At 42.5% G+C, this 24207-nt stretch overlaps 1 protein-coding gene across 5 annotated transcripts in view; it reads right to left on the reverse strand.

Moving 5' to 3' along the window:
* ASAH2 (N-acylsphingosine amidohydrolase 2) overlaps nucleotides 1-24207 on the reverse strand; it is a 98631-nt gene that overhangs the window by 2650 nt on the left and 71774 nt on the right. For all 5 annotated transcript variants that reach the window (XM_054982688.1, XM_054982687.1, XM_054982692.1 and 2 more), the window contains 14 exons: nucleotides 23454-23531; nucleotides 18679-18799; nucleotides 18157-18282; nucleotides 12021-12107; nucleotides 11021-11125; nucleotides 10852-10933; nucleotides 9767-9882; nucleotides 8106-8200; nucleotides 6408-6447; nucleotides 5414-5509; nucleotides 5082-5177; nucleotides 2770-2913; nucleotides 866-925; nucleotides 489-577 (listed from right to left, as the gene is read on the reverse strand). In XM_054982688.1, coding sequence (XP_054838663.1) covers nucleotides 489-577; nucleotides 866-925; nucleotides 2770-2913; nucleotides 5082-5177; nucleotides 5414-5509; nucleotides 6408-6447; nucleotides 8106-8200; nucleotides 9767-9882; nucleotides 10852-10933; nucleotides 11021-11125; nucleotides 12021-12107; nucleotides 18157-18282; nucleotides 18679-18799; nucleotides 23454-23531 — 1335 coding nt within the window. The remainder of the gene's footprint in view (nucleotides 1-488; nucleotides 578-865; nucleotides 926-2769; nucleotides 2914-5081; nucleotides 5178-5413; nucleotides 5510-6407; nucleotides 6448-8105; nucleotides 8201-9766; nucleotides 9883-10851; nucleotides 10934-11020; nucleotides 11126-12020; nucleotides 12108-18156; nucleotides 18283-18678; nucleotides 18800-23453; nucleotides 23532-24207) is intronic.

A 24207-nucleotide genomic window follows, 5' to 3' on the forward strand; every position in this document is an offset into this window, starting at 1 on the left:
ACCTTCACCCAGCCGGGATCAGTCATGGAAGAGGGGGCAATGCACCCCCCCTTGCTCCCCTTTCTACAGCCCGTTGAATTTTTTCCCACAATAGGCTTTGTTACTAGTCAAGTCAAATTTTGAGAATTTCCCCCAGAAGTCTCCTTAGTCTTTCCTGTCCCCACAGAATCCTGCCCTGTCTGTGGATGGTCTGGCTTTGAGGTTTTCATCATCCCCATGGGCCTGCTACTCTACTATTAGATTCAGTGATGCCACAATTTCCATTTTTCAAGAAACAGAAAATTTCATGAGATAAGAACAAATAGAAAGATTCACTTTTCCACAATGAAGTGATGCACATTCTATTTACTCGGTACTGTAACCTCAAACCATTCCATGCCATTTTTCTGGTGAACATTGTCAATGTGCATCACTTTGAAGGAAATGAAAAGCCTGTTAGATCCAAGTAACTTTTTTGTACTATGTAAACTCTTGGTAGAATTGCTCACCTGGTGTCCCAGGAGGCATCATTATACCGGATTTTCCAGCTTGCTGAAGTATTGTCATATTTCTCTACTGTAAGGAAACTTAATGTGCTCTGGAATAAAATGTATACATACATTAAACAGCAAAATATAAAATGGTTTTATAAATAAAGCCTGATGAAGAGATGTCACAGGAAAGATATATTAAGTGAGATTGATCTTCTGAGGTTGATTAGTTTAAGCTGTTTTGATATTGTTTGCTTTTGATTATTCCTAATCCTATATCCTGCTCCCTTTACTTCTGCTCTCACACCTTCACGTCTCAATTCTTCTTGCCCTTCAGACTTCTATAAGAATATAAAGGAATATATAGGAACATAATGCTTCAAATACTTTCTTACCATGTTTTCTGCAGAATTTCTGGGATTGGCACCAACAAATTGTGCACTAGCAACTTCTCCCTAAAAAGGGGGGAATTTGTTATGAGAATGGACTATATACATACAAGACATCAAGTATTGCTCCTATACAAGTCCTGCTGCAGTTAGCATAGTTATTGTTTGGTTGACTAATTAAGGCGATCTCTATTTCTAATGCTTTTACAGATGATTTTTGGAAGGAATGGGAACAACTCTTCTCAGGGCTTTAGCAGTGCTTGTCCTGCCACTGTAATGTGATCATTGTGCACGTGGAGGTGTGCGGGCATGCACGCACACCCTACAGCGGGAGAACTTCATAGTAGAGTGGGGAGAAACCTGTTTGCATTTTTTAGAAAAGATGGGGAAACTGTGTGTTTGAATGTTAGAAGTATTTCTAATGCAACCACAAATATTTGCAGCAGTACTCAGGGCTTCAGTTTCTTTTCTGATGATCCAGCAAGAAAGTTGCACAGCATCAGATCTGAGGGGGGAGCAGGAGGATACAGAAAGAAGAGGAAAGGGCTCAACATTTGTGTGAACTTATTTTCATGATTTTATTTACTTCATTTATGTGACAGAATACCTTATCTTTTTCCTCAGTGGGGGCCCAAAGAGGCTTACATCATTCTCCTCCATTTTATTCTCACGACAATCCTGTGAGGTAGACCTAGGGTTCTCAAACTGTGGTTTGGAATCTAAAAGCAGTTTGCAATTCTCTTGCAAGTGGGTGAAAGGGGCAGGAGGGGGGAGGAGGACTAACAAGAACTGAAAGCCAAACTACACGAGGCACTAGAGACGTGTTCTTCACATGTTGAGTCCTGTAAGGTTCCTTGGGTAGTGTAGTCTTACAAAGAACAGTCGCTCGATATGATTCTCCATGTGATGGGAGAGATTCTGTCTCTTTCAAAAAGCCATGGCTCGGGCTTTTCTCTGGAAGCTCAGGGGGAGGGGGATGTAACAGGAGGCAAGGAATCCAGGGCAGCTCTTTCGAAGAGAGAGAGACTCCTCCCCACTGCTCTTCCTCTCAGTGGAGAATCATATCGCGGATTCTCTCTCTTGCAAAAAGCCACCCTGGATTTCCTGCCTCTTGTTATGTCCCTGACTCCCAAGCTTCTGGAGGAAAACCCAAGCTGAGGTTTTTTGAAAGAGAGAGAATCCCTCCCAGCGTTCTTCCTCCGGTGGAGAATCGTATCAAGCACCTGTTCTTTGTAAGACTAAACTACCTAGGGAATCTTGTGGGACCTGACATGCACCTAGGCGTCTTGTGTAGTTTTCCTCTGAGAGAGAATGTTCTGAGTGGTTTGACAGCAAACTTGGGTTTGCTTCTGCATACCATGCAAAATCATCATGAAATATAGTCTGTTCTCAGTAATGCTTCATTCAGAGTTGACTGTTGTGAGATTCCTGTGTTTTATGATGGGGAGGGAGAAAATAATGTGGAGCTTCTCTGCAAGTGGTCCTAAAAAGTACAGTAAGTTTCAAAGGGTTCTACTTCAAAAACCTTGTAAACCACTGATCTAAACAATAATAGGGTTAAATCTGTATTTCCTGTTCTTTGTCCAATTTTTTTGTTTTAGTTAAGTATTCAAATGAGGGGGAAGATCTGGTACTCTTATAGGCCATAAAAACTGTATTTTTACTTCACATGAAACAAAGAGATGGTTGGTTTTAAAAGAATTGGTTTAAATCTAATAATTTGGAATATTCTATGATTCTGCTCTTACTCATTACTAGTTTGCTTTCATTTTGTGTATACTTGTAAGGATAAATTCAGCAGGTTCCACACTTCATCTAGAATTCATTAAACTAATACACCAATGGAATACATTCCCTATCCAAAATGGTAGACAGGAAGAAAACACTGGAGAATTTGTAGGCAGACATACCACCCTGTACATTGGCTCCACATCTTGTAATACATCCCCATATTTACGACCAAGCGGCTTTGCATCAATAACAGGAAGCAGAAAGTTTACACTTATGTTTAAAATGCTGGGCTCTGGATAACTTGGTAAGTCTCGAACAGTATCCTGTGAAAAATTTAGAGTTAGCTGTGTTAGTCGTTAGTCGCAAAATAGTAAAGACTCCAGTAGCACCTTTAATACTAACCAACTTTATTGTAGCACAAGCTTTCAAGAACCACAGTTCCCGAAGCATCTGACAAAGAGAACTGTGGTTCTTGAAAGCTTATGCTACAATAAAGTTGGTTAGTGCTACTGGACTCTTCACTATTTTGTGAAAAATTTAAATCAGAACTTATAAATCAGAACTGTGTCGATTTCTTCTTCACCATGGAATATGGCAATAGAAAATGAGAAGAAGTTACAGATCAGGGAAAGAACAAATGCTTTGGATGTAGAAATTCCTAGGATCATTCTCTGGTATCACCAATCAAAATATTTCATATTGCAGGGCTCCAAATGACCTCTGGTGGGCACCTCTGAGAGTTGATGATGGTTAGACTAGATAGCTCTAGGCCAGCTAGATCAGTGGTGGGACTCAATATAGGATTGTTCCTTATTTCTGGAGATGTCACTGAATCTCATGACAAATCACTTTAGGGCAGGCCATGTCCAATGCCTCTATATATGTGTTGATTTCAACATGTGCAATGCTGTCTCCAGAGGGCTTGTGTCATATAGTCATGGTGGATTTGTTGCCTGGGCATGTATGCGGGCAAATAGAGAGTTCTAAGTCTGTTGTTGAGTGTGAGAATGGAATTTAAGGATGGTAGTCTGGTTTAATGTTCACAAACAATATGGTATTGTGGCAAAAGAGGCATCTAAAATTCATTACAGTGTAACCTTTTATCAGTATGTATTATGCAATGATAGTCTTGCAACTGGAACATTGTGTATTTTTCTGTGCCACAGTAAACACAGAATGAATCTCCAGTTAAGCTCTACAATTGAATGAGGATTAGCAGGACGAGAGGCACAGGTAGGGTGATACCAGATTTGCAGTTCATCACAGGTTGAGATGTGCTGCTTCCCATTTCAGCTGAACATTTCCCCCAATTTACTTGGGCCTTCCCATGTACCTGTAGGTCTGACCTCCTTTCTTTTCATTCTCTGACCGATTCCAGACGGCCCTCCCCATCCCGAAATGTTGCGCGTCGTCGCACATCATCGCGCGGAAAACGCGGAATATCGTGTTTTCTCGCGTGAGTTTTGCGCGACATCGCGCAAAACTCGCACGGGAAAATGCGATATTCCACGTTTTCTGCGCGAAGATGCGCAACGTTTCGGGATGGGGAGGGCCGTCTGGAATCGGCCTCTGTTTGCTCAAGTGAGAACCACTATATTATGTTGCATTTAGGGTACCTTTTCTATGTAAATATCCAATTCTCACAATGTTTATATTCTAGGATGATCAACTGACCGGCAGTGCAAATATATGTGAGGCCATGCAAGTAGAAGTAGGCTTGACTGTCGGTGGCTAAGGTCAAGTTATGCTCCCCCCAATGGTGTGTGCAAACAATTGTTATTCAGTTCTAAAGAAAAAAGCAAAGTGCTGCACATGGGGATATGGTTCCACTGAGAGCAAAACCTGCCTTCTTCTCAGACTCTGAGCATTCGTTTTTCTGACATAGCAAATCTACACAAGAACATAAGAAGAACCCGGCTGGATCAGACCAGGGATCCACCTAGTCTAGCGTTCTGTTTCACACAGCAGCCAAAACAGTTGCCCTGCAGGGCCAACAAGCACAGAGGCCAAGGCCTTCCCCAATGCTGCCTCCTAGCTCTAGTATTCAGAGGTCTGCTGCTAGTAGCCATTGACGGACCTCTCTGCTCCACGAATCCGTCTACTTCTCTTTTAAAGCCATCCATACTCATGGCCACCACCCAGGTCTCAATTGTCCGCAAACACATCCGCCATCATAATGATGGGTGTTTTGCAAATGATTAACAAAAGGGACATTTTTTAACTATTTAAACAACTAAAATAATAATACCACAAAAGATACTTGGCATTGCTATCCTAAGCAGAGTTACACCTTTTGAAGCCTTTTGACTTCAATGGGCTTAGAAGAGTGTAACTATGCTTAGGACCGCAGTGTAAGACAGTTCAAGTATCCTTCCATGACAGTCATAGAACTAATAGGAGGGATTGAAGTGCTTTCTCTTTATTACAGAGAAGTAAAAACCTGTTCTGGGCCCTGGTTCCCTACACTTTTATCTGCATAGCTTTCAAATACCTTAACAATAGCCTGGACAAGTTCTCTGAAGGACTGGATATAAGCGGACAGAGTGTGTGGGCCAAAAATGGTAGATGCTCCCTCGTACCGTTGAATCTACAAAAGGCAACAGAAAGACATCTGGATTACCCAACTCTGCTTAGTCTCAAAAGTGTACCAGATAGAAATCAAGTGCAAGGGTATCACAGTCAGCACACTATGTGCTGGGCATCCTTGGTGCCCAAATTATCCCTTAGATCAGTTCATTCCAATTTCCCCCCACTTTTGGCAGAACAAAAGTTTTTTTCACAACCCTGTAATATTTCGTCTCAGCATGCTGGTAGTTCGTTTACCTGATATTCTTCAAAAGTTGTTATATAATGGGTATAAACATTGCATAAGCCTGCCAGTATAACATGCATTCCTGGTTTCCCATGAGCTTCGAATTCCTAAGAAAAGAGTGCACGAATTAGCCAGTCAGAGCTCAGTAGAAGAAACACCACTACCTCAGTACATGTGGACATATCATAAAAACCACAAAGAATGTGAAAACCCTCAGCGTGCCTCTTTAAGAGAGTGTTGTTTGGATCCAGACTCAAGTTTCTACTAATGGAAGGGGTGAGGTAATTTCCCTCACTCCCCCTTTTCTTCTGCAGACCCTGATTTGCCTCTCATGCCATTCCCAAGGATCGCATCCCCCAGAAGCAGCATTTTGGGGAGATCCGTGAGCTGCAGTGGGAGCGGGGATGGCAGGAACATTATGTTCCACAGACAGAAATGCCTTGTATGAATGGAAAAGTGAGTCTGGAGCCAACCCCATATAGTCTGGAGCCAACCCCATATATACACTTGAAATCCTGTTTTTCTTCTCCAAGTTACTTGGAAGGATTGATTATAAATGTGACTACTTCAGATATTCAGGATCAACAGACAGAGGAAGCAGGCCTTTTGGAGGCAGACAAGTAGCTGTGTGCTCTCTCTTTTGCCCCCCCCCCCCAATTCAGGCTGCGTTGAAGTGTGGTTTGGGTAAAACAGGGCTACTGAGGAACAGACCAAAATCACTGCTCAGAATCTTTCCTGGTCCCTTTAGGTGGAGCAGCTCATCTCGGCTGTCTACAGGGCCATATCAGGGCAGGAAGCATCTGCATATGCCAAAAACCTGAACTGCCCCTCTGAAATCTACCAGATAAATGACATAAATAAAACTACACACTTAAATTTATATATAGTTTCAGAATATGTGGTAGCCAGGACCAACTGTTAGGAGGAGACAAGATGATCAACACCCAAGTTTGGCTTTTCTGTCATTTTTAGAAATCCTATCCAATGTTCATCCTGGGAACTTACACTTTTAACAGCTTCACGGGTTCTCCGGCCAGCCATTGTCCTAAGGGTCATGAAAATAGGAATGTCAACTTCCACATCCTTCCATTACTGCACTGCTGCAATGTGAGATAGACTTCAGCTAATATGTCTAGGTTTGTAAGTCACTAGTTTAGGAACTGATCAAGAGATGATCAGGTGTACATGGGCCACAATCCAGCTAGACCCCATTGAATCCAATTAATGTAAGTCCTGTTGCTTTCCATGGAGCTGAGTGATGACTAACTTCAGCCAGATTGGGGCCACTGTTTTGTTCTCATTGTATTGAAGAGTCACACAGAGAAGAAAAGACTGGAAAGAACACCTGGGGCAGCTGTAATGTCTTACTGAACATTTGTTTTCCTTGCCAGTTCCAGCTTGAGCATGGCCAAAGGTGCCCACAGCTCACATCTCATGCCTTGTATGAGCCAGTCACTGAATCCAGGATAGATTTGCCAACCTCCAGGTGGGGCATGGGAATTTTCCAGAATTACAACTGATCTCCAGACTATAGAGTTCAGTTCTCCTGGAGAAAATGGCTGCTTTGGAAAGTAAACTCCAGGCTTTTTTGTCAGTTCTAGCCCCATACAGCTTTGATTTATTCCTTGATTTCCACACACATTTTTTGCCTTTAGTTTTCACTTTGGGTTTTTGTTTGTTTGTTTTCCCCAGATTTCCTGGTTCTTTTGAGACCATTTTTACCCTGATCTTTTTTTAAAAGCCAAATCTGAGTCATCTTTGTTCCTCACATGGAATGTTTCTTTTGGTTTTCTTTGTTCTGCCCACTCCCACCTACCTCCAACTCACTTTCTTATTACTGATTGTTCATCATAATCAAACCATTCCTCCCTCCCTCTGCCTTCTTTCCCTTCCTGGTTTTGCTTTCTTTAAAAAAAAATTGTCAGTTTCTATACATCTATGTTGTATAATAGATGCAGCAGGGCCAAGCTAGAAGTGACAAATTACACTTGAACTACGTGACTGAGTGGAGCGCAAGCGGAGCACAAGTGAACAGGGAGGAATACATGTGAGTCTGTTCACTTGCCATTCGTGTAATTCAGCACTTCTAGATTGGCCCATAGATTCTCTGTATTCTCAGCTTTCATTAAAAAAAACCGTTTCTAGCTCCTTCCGTTGTGTACATATGCCTTTTCCAGAGAATCTTCTACATCTATTATTACAACTTTAGGTTGTTTTAACATTATGACAATGCTGTAATAATGGATGCAGCAGATTCTCTGAATCCCCAGCTTTCATTTTTTAAAAAGAAAGTCTCTAACTCTTTCCCTTACTAGAGACAGAAGGAAAAAAAACCATATCTTCACAATGAAAGACTTACTTTTTTAAAAAAAAGACGAAAGCCAGGGGTTCAGAGAACCTGGTGTACCTATTATTTTTGTTGTTGTTACTATTGATCTATGTTAGATTGTTATTACATTATGAAATTGATTTTAAATCAATAATTCGATTTATTACAGTTGACATATCCCTCACATTATTTTTTTACCCTTTCCATATTTCCAGTTGTTTTGCCCTTTCATTTCATAACCAACAATTACAGATCCATCTTGCAGAACAAGCCCTTTCTCATAAAAATATATATTCTTTATTCTATTACAAAATCCCACATGAATATGTTATTAAACATTTCCTTAATGACAAGCCCAAAACGTGGATACGTACGTAAACTCTCCTGGAAGAGCCACTATCACCACCGGTCCAATGGTAACCATTTGAACATCAATAATGTCTGGGTGCCATGGGTAAGGCTTCGACATCTTAAGAAATTTAGGACAGAAGGCAATTTTTCATCAGTCTGCCAGCCACACAGGGAATCTGTATCCCTTTGGGAAAGCATATTTTACCCCTTTTTACCACCTTAGGGAGCAAATTTCTTAAAATCCCTTCTTAGTGGGTGTTTATATCATGAAAGGAATGTTCTCCCCAAATTTCATGTTTCTAGGTCCAGGGGTTTGGGCCAGGCATTGACGAGTCAATCAGGACACTTGTCTTTATACATATAGGTGTATAAATAAATTAATTCCAATGCAAATATTGATAAAGGTTTATGGTATGTTATGACATACATTTTCAATCTCATTATTATCATGCCTGATTTTCAAACGACAGCTTGCAGTCCATTTTGTGATGCATGATGCATAGAAGCAGGCTTTGTGCATGTATCCCTAACTGGATGAGGCGCTATGATTGCAACTATTAACATGATTTTTCAGTTCAGTCCAGCACCTTGAGTGGTGTGCATGCAGCTTTTTTCTAGAATTCTGCTGATCATCTCTTTGGTAGTGGTAGCAGGCGACTAAATTCATTTCTCTGCCTCCCCCACCCTTTCCTCATCAAATTGGTGAAATTTCATCGTTTTGTAAAGTGACTCTGCACATGCAGCTTTAGCTATTTCCTTGGACTGAGAATGATAAACAATAATAGCAAACTTTTTAATAAGCACTTTTCATTTATATTGTATCTCCCTAATCCTCCTTCCTATGTAGAACCCCACTTCACACACACCCCCACACACACTCTTCATGAGAATTTCCAATCCCCAGGAATAAAAAATTTGGAAGGGGAGTTTAATGGGTTGCAATGGAAGAAGAGATAGCAAATCAGGAGAGCCAATTAGATGTAATGGTTAGAAAGCTGGACTAGGGAGACCCATGTTTGAATCCCCACTCTGCCATGCAAGCTTGCTGGGCCAATCATACACTATTAATCCTGACTACCTCATAGGGTTGTTGTGAGGATAAAATGGAAGAGAAGAGAATAATGTAAACTCCTTTGGGCTTCCATTGGGGAGAAAGGCAGGGTATAAATGAAGTAAACAAATAAAGGTACATTCTATGAACCTTGATCCATTCATGGTACTTTGGATACAACTCATTATCTGGCATCACATGATTTTTCTATCTAGTTATCATAGTTTCTTGATTTCAAGTAATATCCCCAAACCCATAGTGCAAGTCATTGTTGAAAAGAGGGTGATATTCAAAATCAGTCTGAAAAGCAACATAAGGGAGGGAGGGGCTACTTAAAAAACAACAACCTTATATTCCTTCATGGTGGTCACAGTGCGTTGGATCCAGACAAAACTGACAATTTCCTATGATCCCCCCTTCCCACTGCAGACCCCTCCCTTGTCATTCTTTAGGCTCCCCTATACCCTAGGGGCAGCAATTCCTGGAGATCAGAAGTTTGCAGTGGGAAGAAGGCAACAGGAAATTGCCATTTTGCCATTGGAAAACTTAGTCTAGATCCAACCTTTTAACTAGTTTATTTGAGTCAGAGGTGAAGTCAATTTCCTCCTGGCAATATATGCTAATATTTCTTACCTCTCCTGTAGGAATAAGGATAGGCTTAGGTTTCTGGCATTCTACTGATTCATTGGATGGTTCAGCAAGCAATCCATTACGGACTGCATCCCAGAACGGATCCCCATGGATTGCACCTGTCAACAGAAATGCACAAATAGAATTTTAAGATAATTTTTTGGCAGGCAAATGTGAGATACACTGCAGTTTAATAATGAGAGTTAAAATTAATTACTAGAAGGAAAGATCACTTTTTATATATTAACAGCTTATGTCCTTATGTTAATATATTTCAAGTGCAATTTTATATAGTTATTCCACTCTAAGCCCACTGAAATCAACCAGAGTAACTGTGCATAGGACTACACTGTTAAGTTACCATTCTGTGTTGAATGGTATTCATTTTTCACTTCCAAATGTACTTCTCACCTTTGAGGATTCTTTCCCCACTTTCAACCATTCCTTTTGCCCTGTTACAGACATTACCCTGCAGTGTCATAAGAATTACTCCCAAATGGCAACTATTAGTGTTAGCGATAACATGGGAAAGATTCCAGTCACATGGCTGGCTGCCTGTTCTTATTTTCTGATCTCTTAAGTCATGAGTAGGAGTGAGTATCCATTCATTATGAGACACATCAGGAAAGAATTCTGACAGCCTCTATTAGTATTCACTAATAAGATGTAGGGAAAGAGATCGAAGCTTTACAGCTGTCCACAAACGGAATTTGTTTAGAGTTTCTTGCTATGAAAACCCCACCAGAGGTTACAATAAGTGACTTGAGGGCACCACACACACATACACGCATGCACAAGCACACGCACCACACGCACACACACACAGAGTTGATGAATCATCCAACTAAAACCCTATTTAGGCCAAAAGAGTTAAACTCCTTGGCACATATCTTGGCTCAGAAGGATCTCTGTGATTAGAGATCAGTATTTGGGCCCTAGAATATTCTTGCTGTATGAAATTAAGCAGAGAAATTCAAATATCGAAACATGCAACTCTACTGCATATCAACATCAGCAGGTATAAAGGTAAATTTTGAATGCTAAATAATAATGGTTACAAATAGAACAAAACCAAATTCATCACTTACCTTGTGTGAAATTAAACATTCCTGGTCCATCCATAGTACCGGCAGCAAAGCTGTACCCCAAGGCTGGTTTACACGTTTTACCCTTTTGAGAAAATATTACAACATTAGACCACGAACTGGTTATCCCACTAGACCAACTGACTACAAGAGGGCATTGACAGCACTTTACCGAATGAGTAGCATTGAGCTGTACTGTCCTGTTTGCCATGTTCAGCCACTCGTGAGCTGAATTGAGGGGACCGTATATCTCTTCAGAGGCCGCCATGGACAGCTCCTGGAAGACAGATTGCAGCCACTTATTATTGGACACAGTAATAAGAATACACAAGGAAGACCTACTTAAAGTGGCCTGAAATTGAAATGTAATTCAGCTTCTCTCAGAGAGGGCACACATATCCATGAGGCTTTTCCATGGGACACTTGGTTATTTGTTATTTATTTATTACTGTTCCTTTATATGACACTTTCCCAGAAGTGACGTCATCATACAAGCCAGGAGCACATGTGCACTGTGCATGCGCATGAACAGGGAGGCAGAAACACAGCAAAGGTAAGTACTGAGCAGTTGATCTCCTGCCGGAGGAGTCGGGACCTGGCAACCCTAGGTGAAACTCATTATACTAGGTGCATCATTACTCATGGCACTGGGCTCATCGTGAACCTCATCATAACCCACAAAAAAATTAAGAATCTAATATGGCTTACTTTGAGTTCTTGACGAAGGGAAGAAGCTTAAACTTACACTTTTCTTTCTAACTAGAAAAATCAGTGCAAGCAGGGCTTTTTTTTCAGCTGGAATGCGGTGGAACGGAGTTCTGGAACCTCTTGAAAATGGTCACATGGCTGGTGGCCCCGCCCCCTGATCTCCAGACAGAGGAGAGTTTAGATTGCCCTCCGCGCCACTCAGGGGGCAGGGCCACCAGCCATGTGACCATTTTCTCCAAGGGCAACCCACTGAGCACCACCACCTCTTTTCCCAGAAAAAAAGCCCTGAGTGCAAGGTATTATGGATGAAAATTTAGATTCCAGATTTTAAAAGAAAGTACATCCTTATAATTTAAATCCATTCATTTTGGCCACACTTATCTAGCAGTAAGTCCCACTAAATACAGGGAGGCTTTCTTCTGAGTAAACCTGTATAGGATTGTGCAGTGCAGCATGTCTCTTACCTTTGCTTTCAGATAGAGGTTTCTTCCAATTATTTTTGTGCTCTCAAACATGTCCTTACCAGGACCTGAAGCTATACACATCTTGGCCTAAAGCAGATGGTGGAAGAACAAATAAAAAAAAGTCAAACTTACAAGCAAGCAGGGTAAAATTTTATGCTATAGAAAATTCTGTAGAATTTTACATTGTAGAAGATTCAACTTCATTACGTCAAAAGTCCCAAACATTTTTGAGCCTGCAGGCACTTCTGAGAGGGGGTGGAGGGTACTGCACCCCAAAATGGCTGCCACAAGAGATGGAGCCAACCCCACAATGGCTGCTGCAGAAAACTCAGCCAACGCAACACCTCCCTCCTCACTTTGCAAAAGAGCTGCAGAATGGGAATAAAAAGAAATGCTGGAAAGTCTGAGTGGGGAAGGTGAATGAGAAAGGACAATAAAAGGAAATGAAGGAAAGTTTTGGGGGAGGAGAGGACGAAGAGAAGGGGAAATTAGGGTTGCCAGGTCCCTTACCCTCCTGGCGGGGGCGGGGGGAGATCTGGCACGCATCTTTTTGGATGTCTGCATGCACCACCCCACAGGAAGCTTATTTTCCCACCTCCGCCCCCCCTGTCCCCGCTAGCCAGGCACAGTCTGTTCACTTGCCATTCAAGTGTAATTTGTCACTTCTAGCTTGGCTCTCAGAGTCCCCCTCTGATTTTCACTGCCATCTTACCCCTCTTATTGACTTCAGTGGGCTTAATGTTAGCATGAGCTGGCTGCATGCGGTAGAAAGAAGGCTGCTTTAGAACAAAGTCCACACAATGCTTGTTGCTTTAAGAAAGCGATAAGTGATAAGAAAGAGTACTGTGATAAGAAAGGAGATGTAGGCATTCTGTGAAGACATTCAGAGAGCAGAAGAGTGCCTATTGCTTCTTCGAAGGTTGGAGAGAGAGAAGAGTGCAAAGAGAAAGGTAGCTAGAAGGAAGCTAGAAGGAAGTCAGTAAGTCAGTAAGAACAGCAATTTAAGATCAAAGATTAAGAGACAGCAACTGAACAGACAATGGAAAGGATGCAGAGGGGTATGACCTGACCATTTTACTAACTATGCTCCCCTCTCTATTATACTCATGTACTTGGTTCAAAGAGAGGTTGTACCTCCACTTGTACCACTTAGAAAAGTGTAACTCTGCTGAGGATAGCACTTAGGGTTTGCCAGGTCCAGTTTGGGAAATTCCTGAAGATTTGGGGGGTGCAGCCTGGAGAGGGCAGGGTTTGGGGAGGGGAAAGACCTCGGTGGGGTATAATACCACCCCTTCAGAGCAGCTGTTTTCTCCAGGGGAACTGGTCTCTGTTGCCCAGAGACCAGTTGTTATTCCAGGAGATCTCCAGCTACCACCTGGAGGCTGACAACCCTCATAGCACATTAGGAAGCCTTATGGGCAGGCACACACATGGGCTGTGTTCTGTGATAAGCCTAGTGCAGGGTGCCCATGAGTTGCCTGGTGCCCTCCAGTACTTCCCCTGGTAGCTGTCAGCTTTTCAAAAATGGGCAGAGCTTGTTATTGGCGGCCCTCATTCAAGTAAAAGGGGTTTCCATAGCTATAATGGCAACCACAGCCACTGGAAGTTCAGGAGGACTGGTGAGTACCATGGCTTTTCTTAGACAATGTGTGGTTCCATTCCCCCTTCAGTCTTTCCTTCTTTTATTCCCCCTAGAGATCCCCACTCCCACCCTCACCCCTGCCACTACCTGGCTGGTGGGAGAGAAAGGAGGTGAAATAGGCCTCCAGGATATACCTAGGGTGGCGCGATAGCATCAGTTCTGGGAATGATGTCATCATGCTGCCTGGGAGCACTCCCATGCTTTGCAGCCAGATGATTTGGGCTCCTTGGGGCCTTTGAGGCCCAAATCAGCCCGGTACAAAGCATGGGAGCGCTCCTGGCCCCTGTGTGATGACATCACTCCCAGAAGTGACATCACATGATCGAGTGGAGTGCAAGTGGAGCACAAGTGAACAGGGAGGAATACATGTGAGTCTGTTCACTTGCCATTCAAGTGTAATTCCTCACTACTAGCTTGGCTCAGCCTCTCAGACATCAGTGTTCTAAGAACAGACGTACTCTTGGGCGTCTAGTGTAGGCCAGGTTGTTGCAGGGTGCTCAACACATATTAATTAATAACATTAATAATAACATTTGATTTAGGACCCTTTAGGACAACAATGCCCACTCAGAGCGGTTTGAAAAGTATGCTATTATTATCCCCACAACAAATACCCTGTGAGGTGGGTAGGGCTGAGAGAGCTCCTGGAAGCTGTACAGGCATTATGTCCTTGCTTAGGTACACTCTGCTTAGGGTTGTCAACTCTGGCCTTGTATTGTTTGAACTTATATCCAAGGAAAACTGAGAGAAGCCTACCCACCCCTCCAGTTTTCAAGGTTCATTCCTGAGAACTTTAGGATTCCTGAAAAGCAGTATTGCAGCACTGCTAACCATTCTCAAATGTGAAGCTGCAGAGTGCTAGAGTCTGAATTTTTATGGCACACACTCAGCTTCATAACTTGGAAAGAATGGTAAATGGGAAAGCAGAACTCACGCCCACACCAGCTATTTAAATTAAAGCAGGGATCTGCACTCACAGAAACCAGTTAAACCGAAGCAGCCATCTGCAATAGTTTCAGCTCCTGAAATCCAGAGATAAACTACAGAGGAGTGGTTCCTTGTGGTTTGCTGCTCTTTGTTTAGGGGCTGACATGCAATTAAGGGCATGTGAGTCTGAAGATTCTGTCCTAGATTCATGAAATAATCACGATGTAGTGATTAGAGTGTTAGACTGAGATCTGGGAGACCTAGGTTCAAATCCCCACCCTGCCATGGAAGCTTGCTGGGTGATCTTGAGGGCAGTCACACACCTACCTTACCGAGTTGTTGTGAGGCTAAATGGAGAATGTAAGAATGTTGTAAGCCATGTTGGGTTCCTTTTGGGGAGAAAAGTGGGGTCTAAATGAAGCAGGGAAAAATATGGGCCAAGATAATTAGGGTGCAGGCCTAATTGTAAATCATTTGGCAATGTGACAGCTTATGCTTCAAATGTTTGCAACCATAATGGAAACTGTATGGGACGCCCAGGCACGTGTCGAGTCCCTCAAGGTTCCCTGGGTAGTATAGTCTTACAAAGAACAGCCACTCCATGTGATTTTTGACTGAGGGAAGGGTGATGGGAGGGATTCTCTCTCTTTCAAAAAGCCTCAGCTTGGGTTTTCCTCCGGGAGCTCGGGAAGGGGATGTAACACGAGGCAGGAGATCCAGGGCAGCTTTTTGTGCGTGTGCATGTGTGTGTGTGTGTGTGCGTGCGTGAGAGAGAGAGAGAGAGAGAGAGAGAGAGAGAGAGAGAGAGAGAGAGAGAGAGAGAGAGAGAGAGAGAGAGAGAATATCTGCAATTCGATTCTCCACTGACGAGAACAGCGGGGGGAGGGGAAGAGAATTCTCTCTCCCTTGCAAAAAGCCACCCTGGATTTCTTGCCTCCTGTTATGTCCCCCACCCCACCCCAAGCTCCCAGAGGAAAACCTGAGCCAAGGCTTTTTGAAAGAGAGAGAGAATCCCTCCAATCACTCTTCCTCTGGTGGAGAATCACACTGAGCGGCTGGGAACCTTGCGGGACCTGGCATGTGAAGAACAGGGCCGTTTCCACACAGCTTACCTTGTTCTGGAAAACAGCGAAATCTCACGTGAAATCTCACGAGAAGACACTGTTATCAGGTCTTCTTGCGCGTTAACAGTGTCTTCTGTTGCGATTTCATGCGAGGTTTCGCTGTTTTCTGGAACAACGTAAGCCATGTGGAAACAGTCCATGTGTCTGGTGTCTCATGTAGTTTGGCTCCATCCTCCGGTCAAAACAGGCAAGAAGCTGTGAGATTCATTTGTGGATATGCCCAGAGGTTCGTTTGTTTTTTAAATTTATAAATTGCAGCTATGGGGAACCCCAAAGTCAGATTGGAGAAGTGGCATTTGGGACCTCTTGCAGAGTTTTGTTGGTCAAAGCTTCCCGCCCCCCTGCCCCGCCGCCTGTTATTAGCTCTAAAAGGAGAAAAAGAAAAATGATGCCTGTTACCTCAAGACACTATCGGAGTCTAGAGCTACATGAAGTCATAAAATACAGGGGAAAATAACACTGAGGAGGGAGCCTTGTAAACCCAGATGGTGAGATGTTAGGTAAAAGCAAGAGAAAGACTCCATCTCAAACTGGCCCGTCAGCATCCTACAAGGTAATTCAGTAATTTAGTCAGATAAAACGCCACCTCAAAGTGAGACAACAGGGTGACCCATGAGGAAATATGCGATGTAGATGAAAGCCTCTCTTACTGAGATCATTACAATGGCAGGGTAGTCAGCCTAAGTTAAACATCAGCAAGCATCTGACAGTGCAATCCTATGAACAGTTTCCTGGCAGTAAGCTCTGCTAAACAGACCTGAGTAGACACTCAGAGCCAAGCTACAAGTGACACCTTACACAGGTTGGACACTTGTCAACTTACCTCAAGTTTTGATGGGAAATGTAGGCATCCTGGTTTTACAGCTTTGCTCTCCATTACAGCTACAAGACCAGGATGCCTACATTTCCCATCAAAACTTGAGGGAAGCTGACAAGTGTCCAACCTGTGTCAGGCGTCACTTGTAGCTTGGCTCTCAGTTAAATACTGAACACCATTCCAAAATTATACTTAACACTTCAGAGTGCAATCAAACCTCATTCCTGATTTAACCACAGAGATGAATCCCTCTTTCGTGCAAATTAAGACAGACTGCCAAAACATCTTCTGGTCTGGGGTCTGACTCCCCCTCCCCTCCCAAAAGTGGGAAATGTGAGATAAATATCCCAGCTGATCAACCAGGCTTTAGATCACATTTTCCCCTTAGAACCTACCTCAGCACCATGAAGACAACATCTGCTCGTCAGGACAAGCCGTGATGACGAACTTTTCTCTTCTTCCCAACTCTCCTCTCTCTGTGATTTTTGATCCCTGTGTTCCCTCCCACCCTCTTTTCATTTAATTGCTAAGCTTAGAGATCAATCCTAAGCAACTCCAATTTTATTCAAGAGGGCTTACGCACAAAACAGTGTTGTTAGGATCGCAGCCTCTATTTGCCAAAGTATTCTCATTAATTTGCTAAAATGTTTCATTTGAGTCTACCAAACTGATTCTTATTGGAATATTACACAAGTTAGTTTGCGAAGTATTTGATCTGAAAGTAATTTGTCAAGTTAGTTCATTACAAAGATTTTTTTTTTTACCATTTGAAATTTGTCTTTCCTTTTTTGCCTTTTTACTGCATCCTATTTGTTAGTTCAGTAAAGTCAAGCTAGCTAAATACAAGTGCCTCTTTTCTCTCCTGGGGGAATATTGTTCCAAACTATGACTATGTATACATATGAGTCAAAAGAACCATAAAGTAGGGTTGCCAACTCCAGGTTGGGAAATTCTTGGAAACTGAGGGTGTGCCTGGGGAGGGCAAGTTTTAGCAAGAGGAGGGACCTCAGCAGGGTATAATTTCATAGAGTCCGCCCTTCAACACAGCCATTTCCTCAAAGGGAACTGATCTCTGGAGATCAGCTATAATTCTAGGAGATCTCTGGGCCCCACCTTGAGGTTGGCAGCACTACCCTAAAATGTGGATCTGGGACCAGCATGCAGGAGAGGAACCTGAAAGCCTTTCCCTTGTACTTCGGTACCGATCCAAATGGGGCCTGTTTTTAATGAAAACAAACCCCTAACTCCTGGGTGCTTCCTACATCGAATTCTTAATCTGGTTGGGTCCAAAAATGGTGTCAGCTTGACTATTAGAAACAAAAGCCCTGCGCGATCAGTTCCAGTCAATATTTTAAGGTGCAACAGACAGCTGCTTATTCTTGATGCTGGTGTATTAAATATTCTTATTTAAATATTTAATAGATATCTAAAGCACACTGAGCACATAGGAGCTATCCTATTAGACAGATAACTCTGAAACACGGAGAACAGAAGAAACAGATGAGCTGATATGTTGATAAAATTGATGTTTTGTTCTTCCTGCTTATTGGTGTTGTTTTTTTCACTGTGGGGGAGGATATGCAAGGCCTGTGGTTCACAACAGCTTTATCTACATTCATTACCTACCCCGCCTATTGGGCAATAGTTGTTCAGGTTTTCACACGACTCCCCTGTGTTTGTGCAATGCGGTCCCTTTGTATTTGAAGACACATCTCCCAGGTTAGATGATCCAAAAGCAGCTACATACGGTCCCTGTAAAAAGAAGACAATATCACAATACTTAACTTTCAAAGCAATTCTTACCAATGTCTCTGTTCCATGTCCATCATGGAGAATGCTTCTAATTTAGGAGACTGATATTCATGTTTTATTTACCCACTTAAGACATTTTTAGGCTATTTTTCCAATAGGTACAAAGCAGCTTACATAAAAACACCAATATTAAACCCACAAAATGAAACAAAATATGGAGAACAGAATGAGAACAGCATTTGCTAACTAGGGAGGTGCCAAGAAAGTTAGGTTCTGATTTGGCATAAGCAGTATATATTGTCTACAGATGCATGTTGTTTAAACATAAAATTAATAGACAAGATTAGTTACTGGTCATTTTTAATTTATCTTGGGATCACACTAAGTAGTCCATACCTCTCCTGTCAAGTATCCTTTATTCTTCTCTTGTTCGAAGAGATAAGCTGCATAGCCAACATTGTCACTGCTTGTAAACCGGTTGCTACTATTCATGCTCACAGGGTGAATTGCAAACCAGCTAGAAAATAATCAGAAGATAAATATTGCTAGAAAAGCATTCACCACAATAGAGGCCTTGTTCAGATATAACACGAAATCTTGGTTTAACTAAAACCAGGTATGGTTAGTGTGATTGCCTGAACACTGTTATTCTAAGTTACAAGAATCCAACAAACCAGGTTCTGAGACTGGTTTATTAACTACAGTCTGTGTGCTTACATATGGAGCTCTGGCTCTGCAGCCCTCAGCAGTCTTAAGCTTTCTTTTTGTACAACACAGTGAAGAAGTGCTGTCCACATACAGAGTCAAACACCCAGTATGTAAAACTGGGTGTATGACTTCCACCAAATGAAGTGAAGAAACAAATCAACAGGGCCAGACTAGTACCCAGAAACAGTCTACTCCAGGACAAACCTAAAGGAACTAACAACAGAACACCACTGGTTGTCACCTATAGCTCCCAGCTCAAACCCATCCAACGTATCATCAGGGAGCTACAACCCATCCTGGGAAATGATACCTCTCTCTCAGAAGCCCTGGGTGGAAGACCTTTCCTTGCCTAAAGACAGCCCCCCAACCTTAAACGACTTCTCACTCACAACCATGAATCGGCCAGCAGAGTCACCAGCACAGGTACCAGGCCCTGTAACAGACCCAGATGCCAGCTCTGCCCCTATATCTACCCAGGGAATACAATTACAGGACCCAATGGCATCAACTACACTGTCTCTAGCTCTTACAGCTGCTCATCCTCCAATCTGATACATGCCCTCATGTGCCAACAATGTCCTTCTGCTCTGTACATTGGACAAACCAGCCAACCTCTACGCAAAAGAATAAATGGACACAAATCTGACATTAGAAATGGAAACGTCCAAAATCCAGTGGGAGAACACTTCAATCTACCAGGACATTCCATCAAAGACTTAAAGGTCGCTGTAGTTCAACAGAAACCTTTCAAAAACAAAATCCAATGGGAGGCTGCTGAACTGGAATTCATATGCAAATTTGACTCTGTCAAGCTGGGACTGAATAGGGACTATGAATGGTTATCACATTACCACAGGTAACAGATTTCCTTTACAGAGGTGGGGTCTGGGGGAGCTCAGTGGCACCTGGCGTGGGCTTTCGGGAACCACAGATCTCTTTGTCAGATGCATCTGGCAGGGAGAGCTGTGGTTATCGAAGGCCCATACTATATTGGAATTGGATGGTCTAGCTGTTTGGCTGCTACAAACTAACAGGGCAAACTCCTTTGAAGCCAACTGATACACACACTAAAAGGAGATGTTTACATATACTAGCAAAGGAATGTTTTGATTGCACCCTCCCCCTTCCTCCCCCTAATTGCCTCTTCTCTCTCCTCCTCTTCTGTATTTGACCAGTCTCTGTATCAGGCATCTGACGAAGAGAACTTGATTCTCAAAAGCTTATGCTACAATAAAATTGGTTAGTCTTAAAGGTGCTACTGGACTCTTTTTGATTTTGCTACCACAGACTAACACGGCTAACTCCTCTGCATCTATGTTCCTATATGTTTGTATCTGCAACTGTGCATTCTACTATATATGTCATCATCTACCTTCCAAGTTTTTCCTCAGCTCTGCTCTTTCCTCAAAGATCGTACCCAAAACAGTTTGGAGAAGAGTATGGCTGGAAAGGTGTGGATTTCCACACCACTCCCCTGTATAAGCAATTTCCCTCACATGTGAACAGCTGGCTTTTTGCCTTTAAAAAAAATGGTAGTAGATATATCACTATAGTGCCATGACAGAAATAATCCTACTTCCAATTTTAAAAAAACCAGTAAAAATCCTGCTGGTGAGAGGAGAAAACATAGGGAAAATTCCCATGTGGAAACCCTGTTGCCACTGTGAATCCCCCTGATTTCACATAAGCATTGAGAGCCAAACAAGAAACTGCCCACTGTGGCAGCAATCTTTGTATAACTACAGTTTTGCATCATACATGAATGTAATCCTGGCTTGTTCCAAAATGCTGTCACTGCAGTCCACAACTATGGAGATCCCTGACCCAAGCAAAGGTGATGAAACCTTCATTTGTAAAATCAAATCTGAATTTTGTGTTTTCTGCATTCTCCCACCCCCATTGGTTCCGGCCCCATACTACTTTAATTTACCCCCTGATTTCTGCATGTTTGTTTGTTCGGTTTTTGCTTTTAGATTTTCCTTTGAGTTTTTTGGTTCTCCTCCCATTTTTTTCTTGGTTCTTTTGAGGCCACTTTTACTCCAAGCTTTTTCTGGAAGCCGATTTTGAGTTGATTTTTTTCTTGTGCATAATTTTTATTTTCAGTTTTGTTTGTTCTGCTCATTCTTCTTTAATTCTAGTTAAAAGGACTCCCTTTCCCTTCTCCAACCCATTTTTTTGAAGATTACGCATTTATCATGGTCGAACCACTCCTCCCCCTGCCATCCTTTCCCCCCTTCCTGGTTTCATTTGCTATTTTTTAATCATCAATTTCATATCACTACACTGACCTACAGTTGTAATAATAAATTCAGCAGATTCTCTGAATTCCCAGCTTTCATTTTTTTAAAAAGTAACAGTGCAATCCTATGGAGAGTTACTCCAGTCTAAGCCCATTGACTTCAATGGGCTTAGACTGGAGTAACTCTCCATAGGATTGCACAGTAAGTCTCTAGTCCCTTCACTTATAGAGATATAACAAAAAAGATATATCTCACCAAGAAAAGGGGTAGAAACTTACCTTTTAAAAAAATGTTATTTTCATATTGATAAATCAACCTAATGTAATAAAAAGTGCAGTAAGTTCTCTGAATTCTCAGCTTTCTTTTTTTAAAAAAGTCTCTAGACCCTTCCATTGCACAGCTATGCCTTTTCCCTTATATCTCTGCAAGGGAAGGGGCTAGAAATTTACTCTTTTTTAAAATGAAAGCTGGGAATTCATAGAGCCCAATGCATCTTTCATTACAATACTAGGTCAATCTATCAATATGAAAGTGATATATTTTTTTAAGTTGTAAAAGCCCTGGTGGGCTCAGAGGTGGGAGGATGGTGCCACTTCTGGCACCAGAAAAAATAGTGTGGTTTGTAAAGCACATAGCTGCTGCTGCTCTTGGCTCTGTCCCAATAGATGAAGGTTTGCTCTGCCAGTGCTGGGCTCTGGCTCTGGGTCAGTCTGGGCAGCACTCTCTGGTTTGGATAGGAGGAATGGGAGATAAGGGGGGGTGGAGCTGCATCCCTTTTAGGCCTCATCATGCAAAGACTTCTCCATGTGTTCATCTCAAACTTTTTAAAAATTCAGTCTTTATATGGAACTAGTGATCTATTAAAATGAGCACGTGTAAACACATTAAAAGGGTGTGTGTGTTGTGATGTCACTAATGATACTGCCAATGACAACAGCATCCTCATTGATTATTTAAGGCATGTGCAGAACAAAACAAACTGACTCCACAACTGTAAAAATGCAAAGGGAGGGCAGACATGTGGAAGAACCATGCTCAAATTGATTCCAATGTTTGGGATCTATTACTAAGAAAATCAGGAATAAATCGAGTGCACGGAAAAGTCCTTTGAGTAAACATACTCAAGCCAAGTATCACAAACTAACCAGGATTCAATCACAATCTTAACCAAGCCATAAACTTGAAATGATTTAATGGTATCTCCACTTTGTAATGAATTGGCTAGCCTCAGTTTACAGTTAGGTCAAAGACTTGGGGTTTCACAATCAAAGACAACTCAGGAATAGACATGGGCATGAACCACAAAAAAAAGAACCATGGGGTTCGTGGTTCGTGGGTTTTCACAAATCAGGAACCAGGAACTCCCACGAACTGGTGCAAGTTCATGAACCAGTTCAAGGTTCATGGTTCGTAGGGTTTAAATGCCCCTTTCCGGCTGCTTAGCAGCAGGGAAAGGTGCATTTAATCGTTTAAAGGGCCCTTTCCTGCTGCTTGCAAGGGGCAGGTCTCTTTAAACTATCAGCTGGCAGGTGGAAGGGGAATCTGTCCCTTTAATATGAACCAGTAGATCAGTTCGTGGAAGTTCATGGAAACGAGCTTCCACAAACCACTGGTTCACGAACCACGAACCGGGCTGGTTTGTGAGTTTTTTTGGTTTGTATTTAGGTTCATGCCCATCTCTACTCAGGAATGCTCATTTGCTGCGGAAAAGCATTTTGCTACAATTCATAGTCCATTTGTTCATATTAACCCATTTTTTGCTTACACCCAGGGCTTTTTTTCTGGGAAAGGGGTGGTGGAACTCAGTGGGTTGCCCTCGGAGAAAATGGTCACATGGCTAGTGGCCCCGCCCCCTGATCTCCAGACAGAGGGGAGTTTAGATTGCCCTCTGTACCGCCGAGCAGCACAGAGGGCAATCTCAACTCCCCTCTGTCTGGAGATCAGGGGCAGGGCCACCAGCCATGTGACCATTTTCAAGAGGTTCCGGAACTCCGTTCCCCTGAGTTCCCCCTGAAAAAAAGCCCTGCTCACACCTATTTTTTGGAGGGGGGCTCAATGCACTCTCTCTTATTTTTGTGTATTACCACAGATCTCTTAGAACCCCCTGCTCTGTTATCACCCCCAAGTTACTCTTTTATTTTTCTACTCAATGATTTTTCTGATGTGCTATCACTTTTGGCTATGTGTTTACGTTGCCTAAGTTATAACTTTAAAAGGTCTTACCTAAACAGCCCTATGTCTTGGCCTTCAACATCAGTCATCTTCAATATCACCATTTCTTGGTCTGTATCTGATGAATATCTGGTTGATAAAGAGAAAGGAGAAAAACTCTACATTTAGAGCAGTGAGTTGCAAAAGTGGAAACACACAGCAGAACCACAAGTGACAAAAGGCACAGATTGGACACTTGTCAGCTTCCCTCAAGTTTTGATGGGAAATGTAGGCAGCTCAGCGGAATGTTGGACAAGTGACAGTTGAAAAGTCCATTGGACAGCAGTCAGAGAGCGAATCTGCGAGACCAGGATGCCTACATTTCCCATCAAAACTTGAGGGAAGCAGACAAGTGTCCAATCTGTGCCTTTTGTCACTTGTAGTTCTGCTCACAGTAGCATGACTCGGCGCAAAGTTCTCTTGAGCACATCTTCTAGAAACAAAAGGGAGATCTGCAAGAGAATTATAATGCCATTATTCAGCTCCTTTTCATTTGAATGGGGCATGTGCATGAGAAATTTCCACATTGTGCCAAATGATTTAGTGGCACATTTACCTGGGTAATTCTGGGCAGGATCATAGATAGGGTTATATAAAGAACGTTGCTATTTTCCTTCCCTTTACACCGGAAATAGTTTTGTGTGAGGAAAAAAAATTCATTTATTTTTACTTGTATGAGAGTCTGAGGTTTGGGGGCTGTGCCAGGAGGCGAGCGGTTCCCGATTGACCCGCAAGGCAGGCGTCAGTGGCCCGCCATGGTGCCCTC

This window comes from Eublepharis macularius, chromosome 6, assembly GCF_028583425.1.
Source record: "Eublepharis macularius isolate TG4126 chromosome 6, MPM_Emac_v1.0, whole genome shotgun sequence".
In the NCBI taxonomy this organism is placed as follows: domain Eukaryota; kingdom Metazoa; phylum Chordata; class Lepidosauria; order Squamata; family Eublepharidae; genus Eublepharis; species Eublepharis macularius.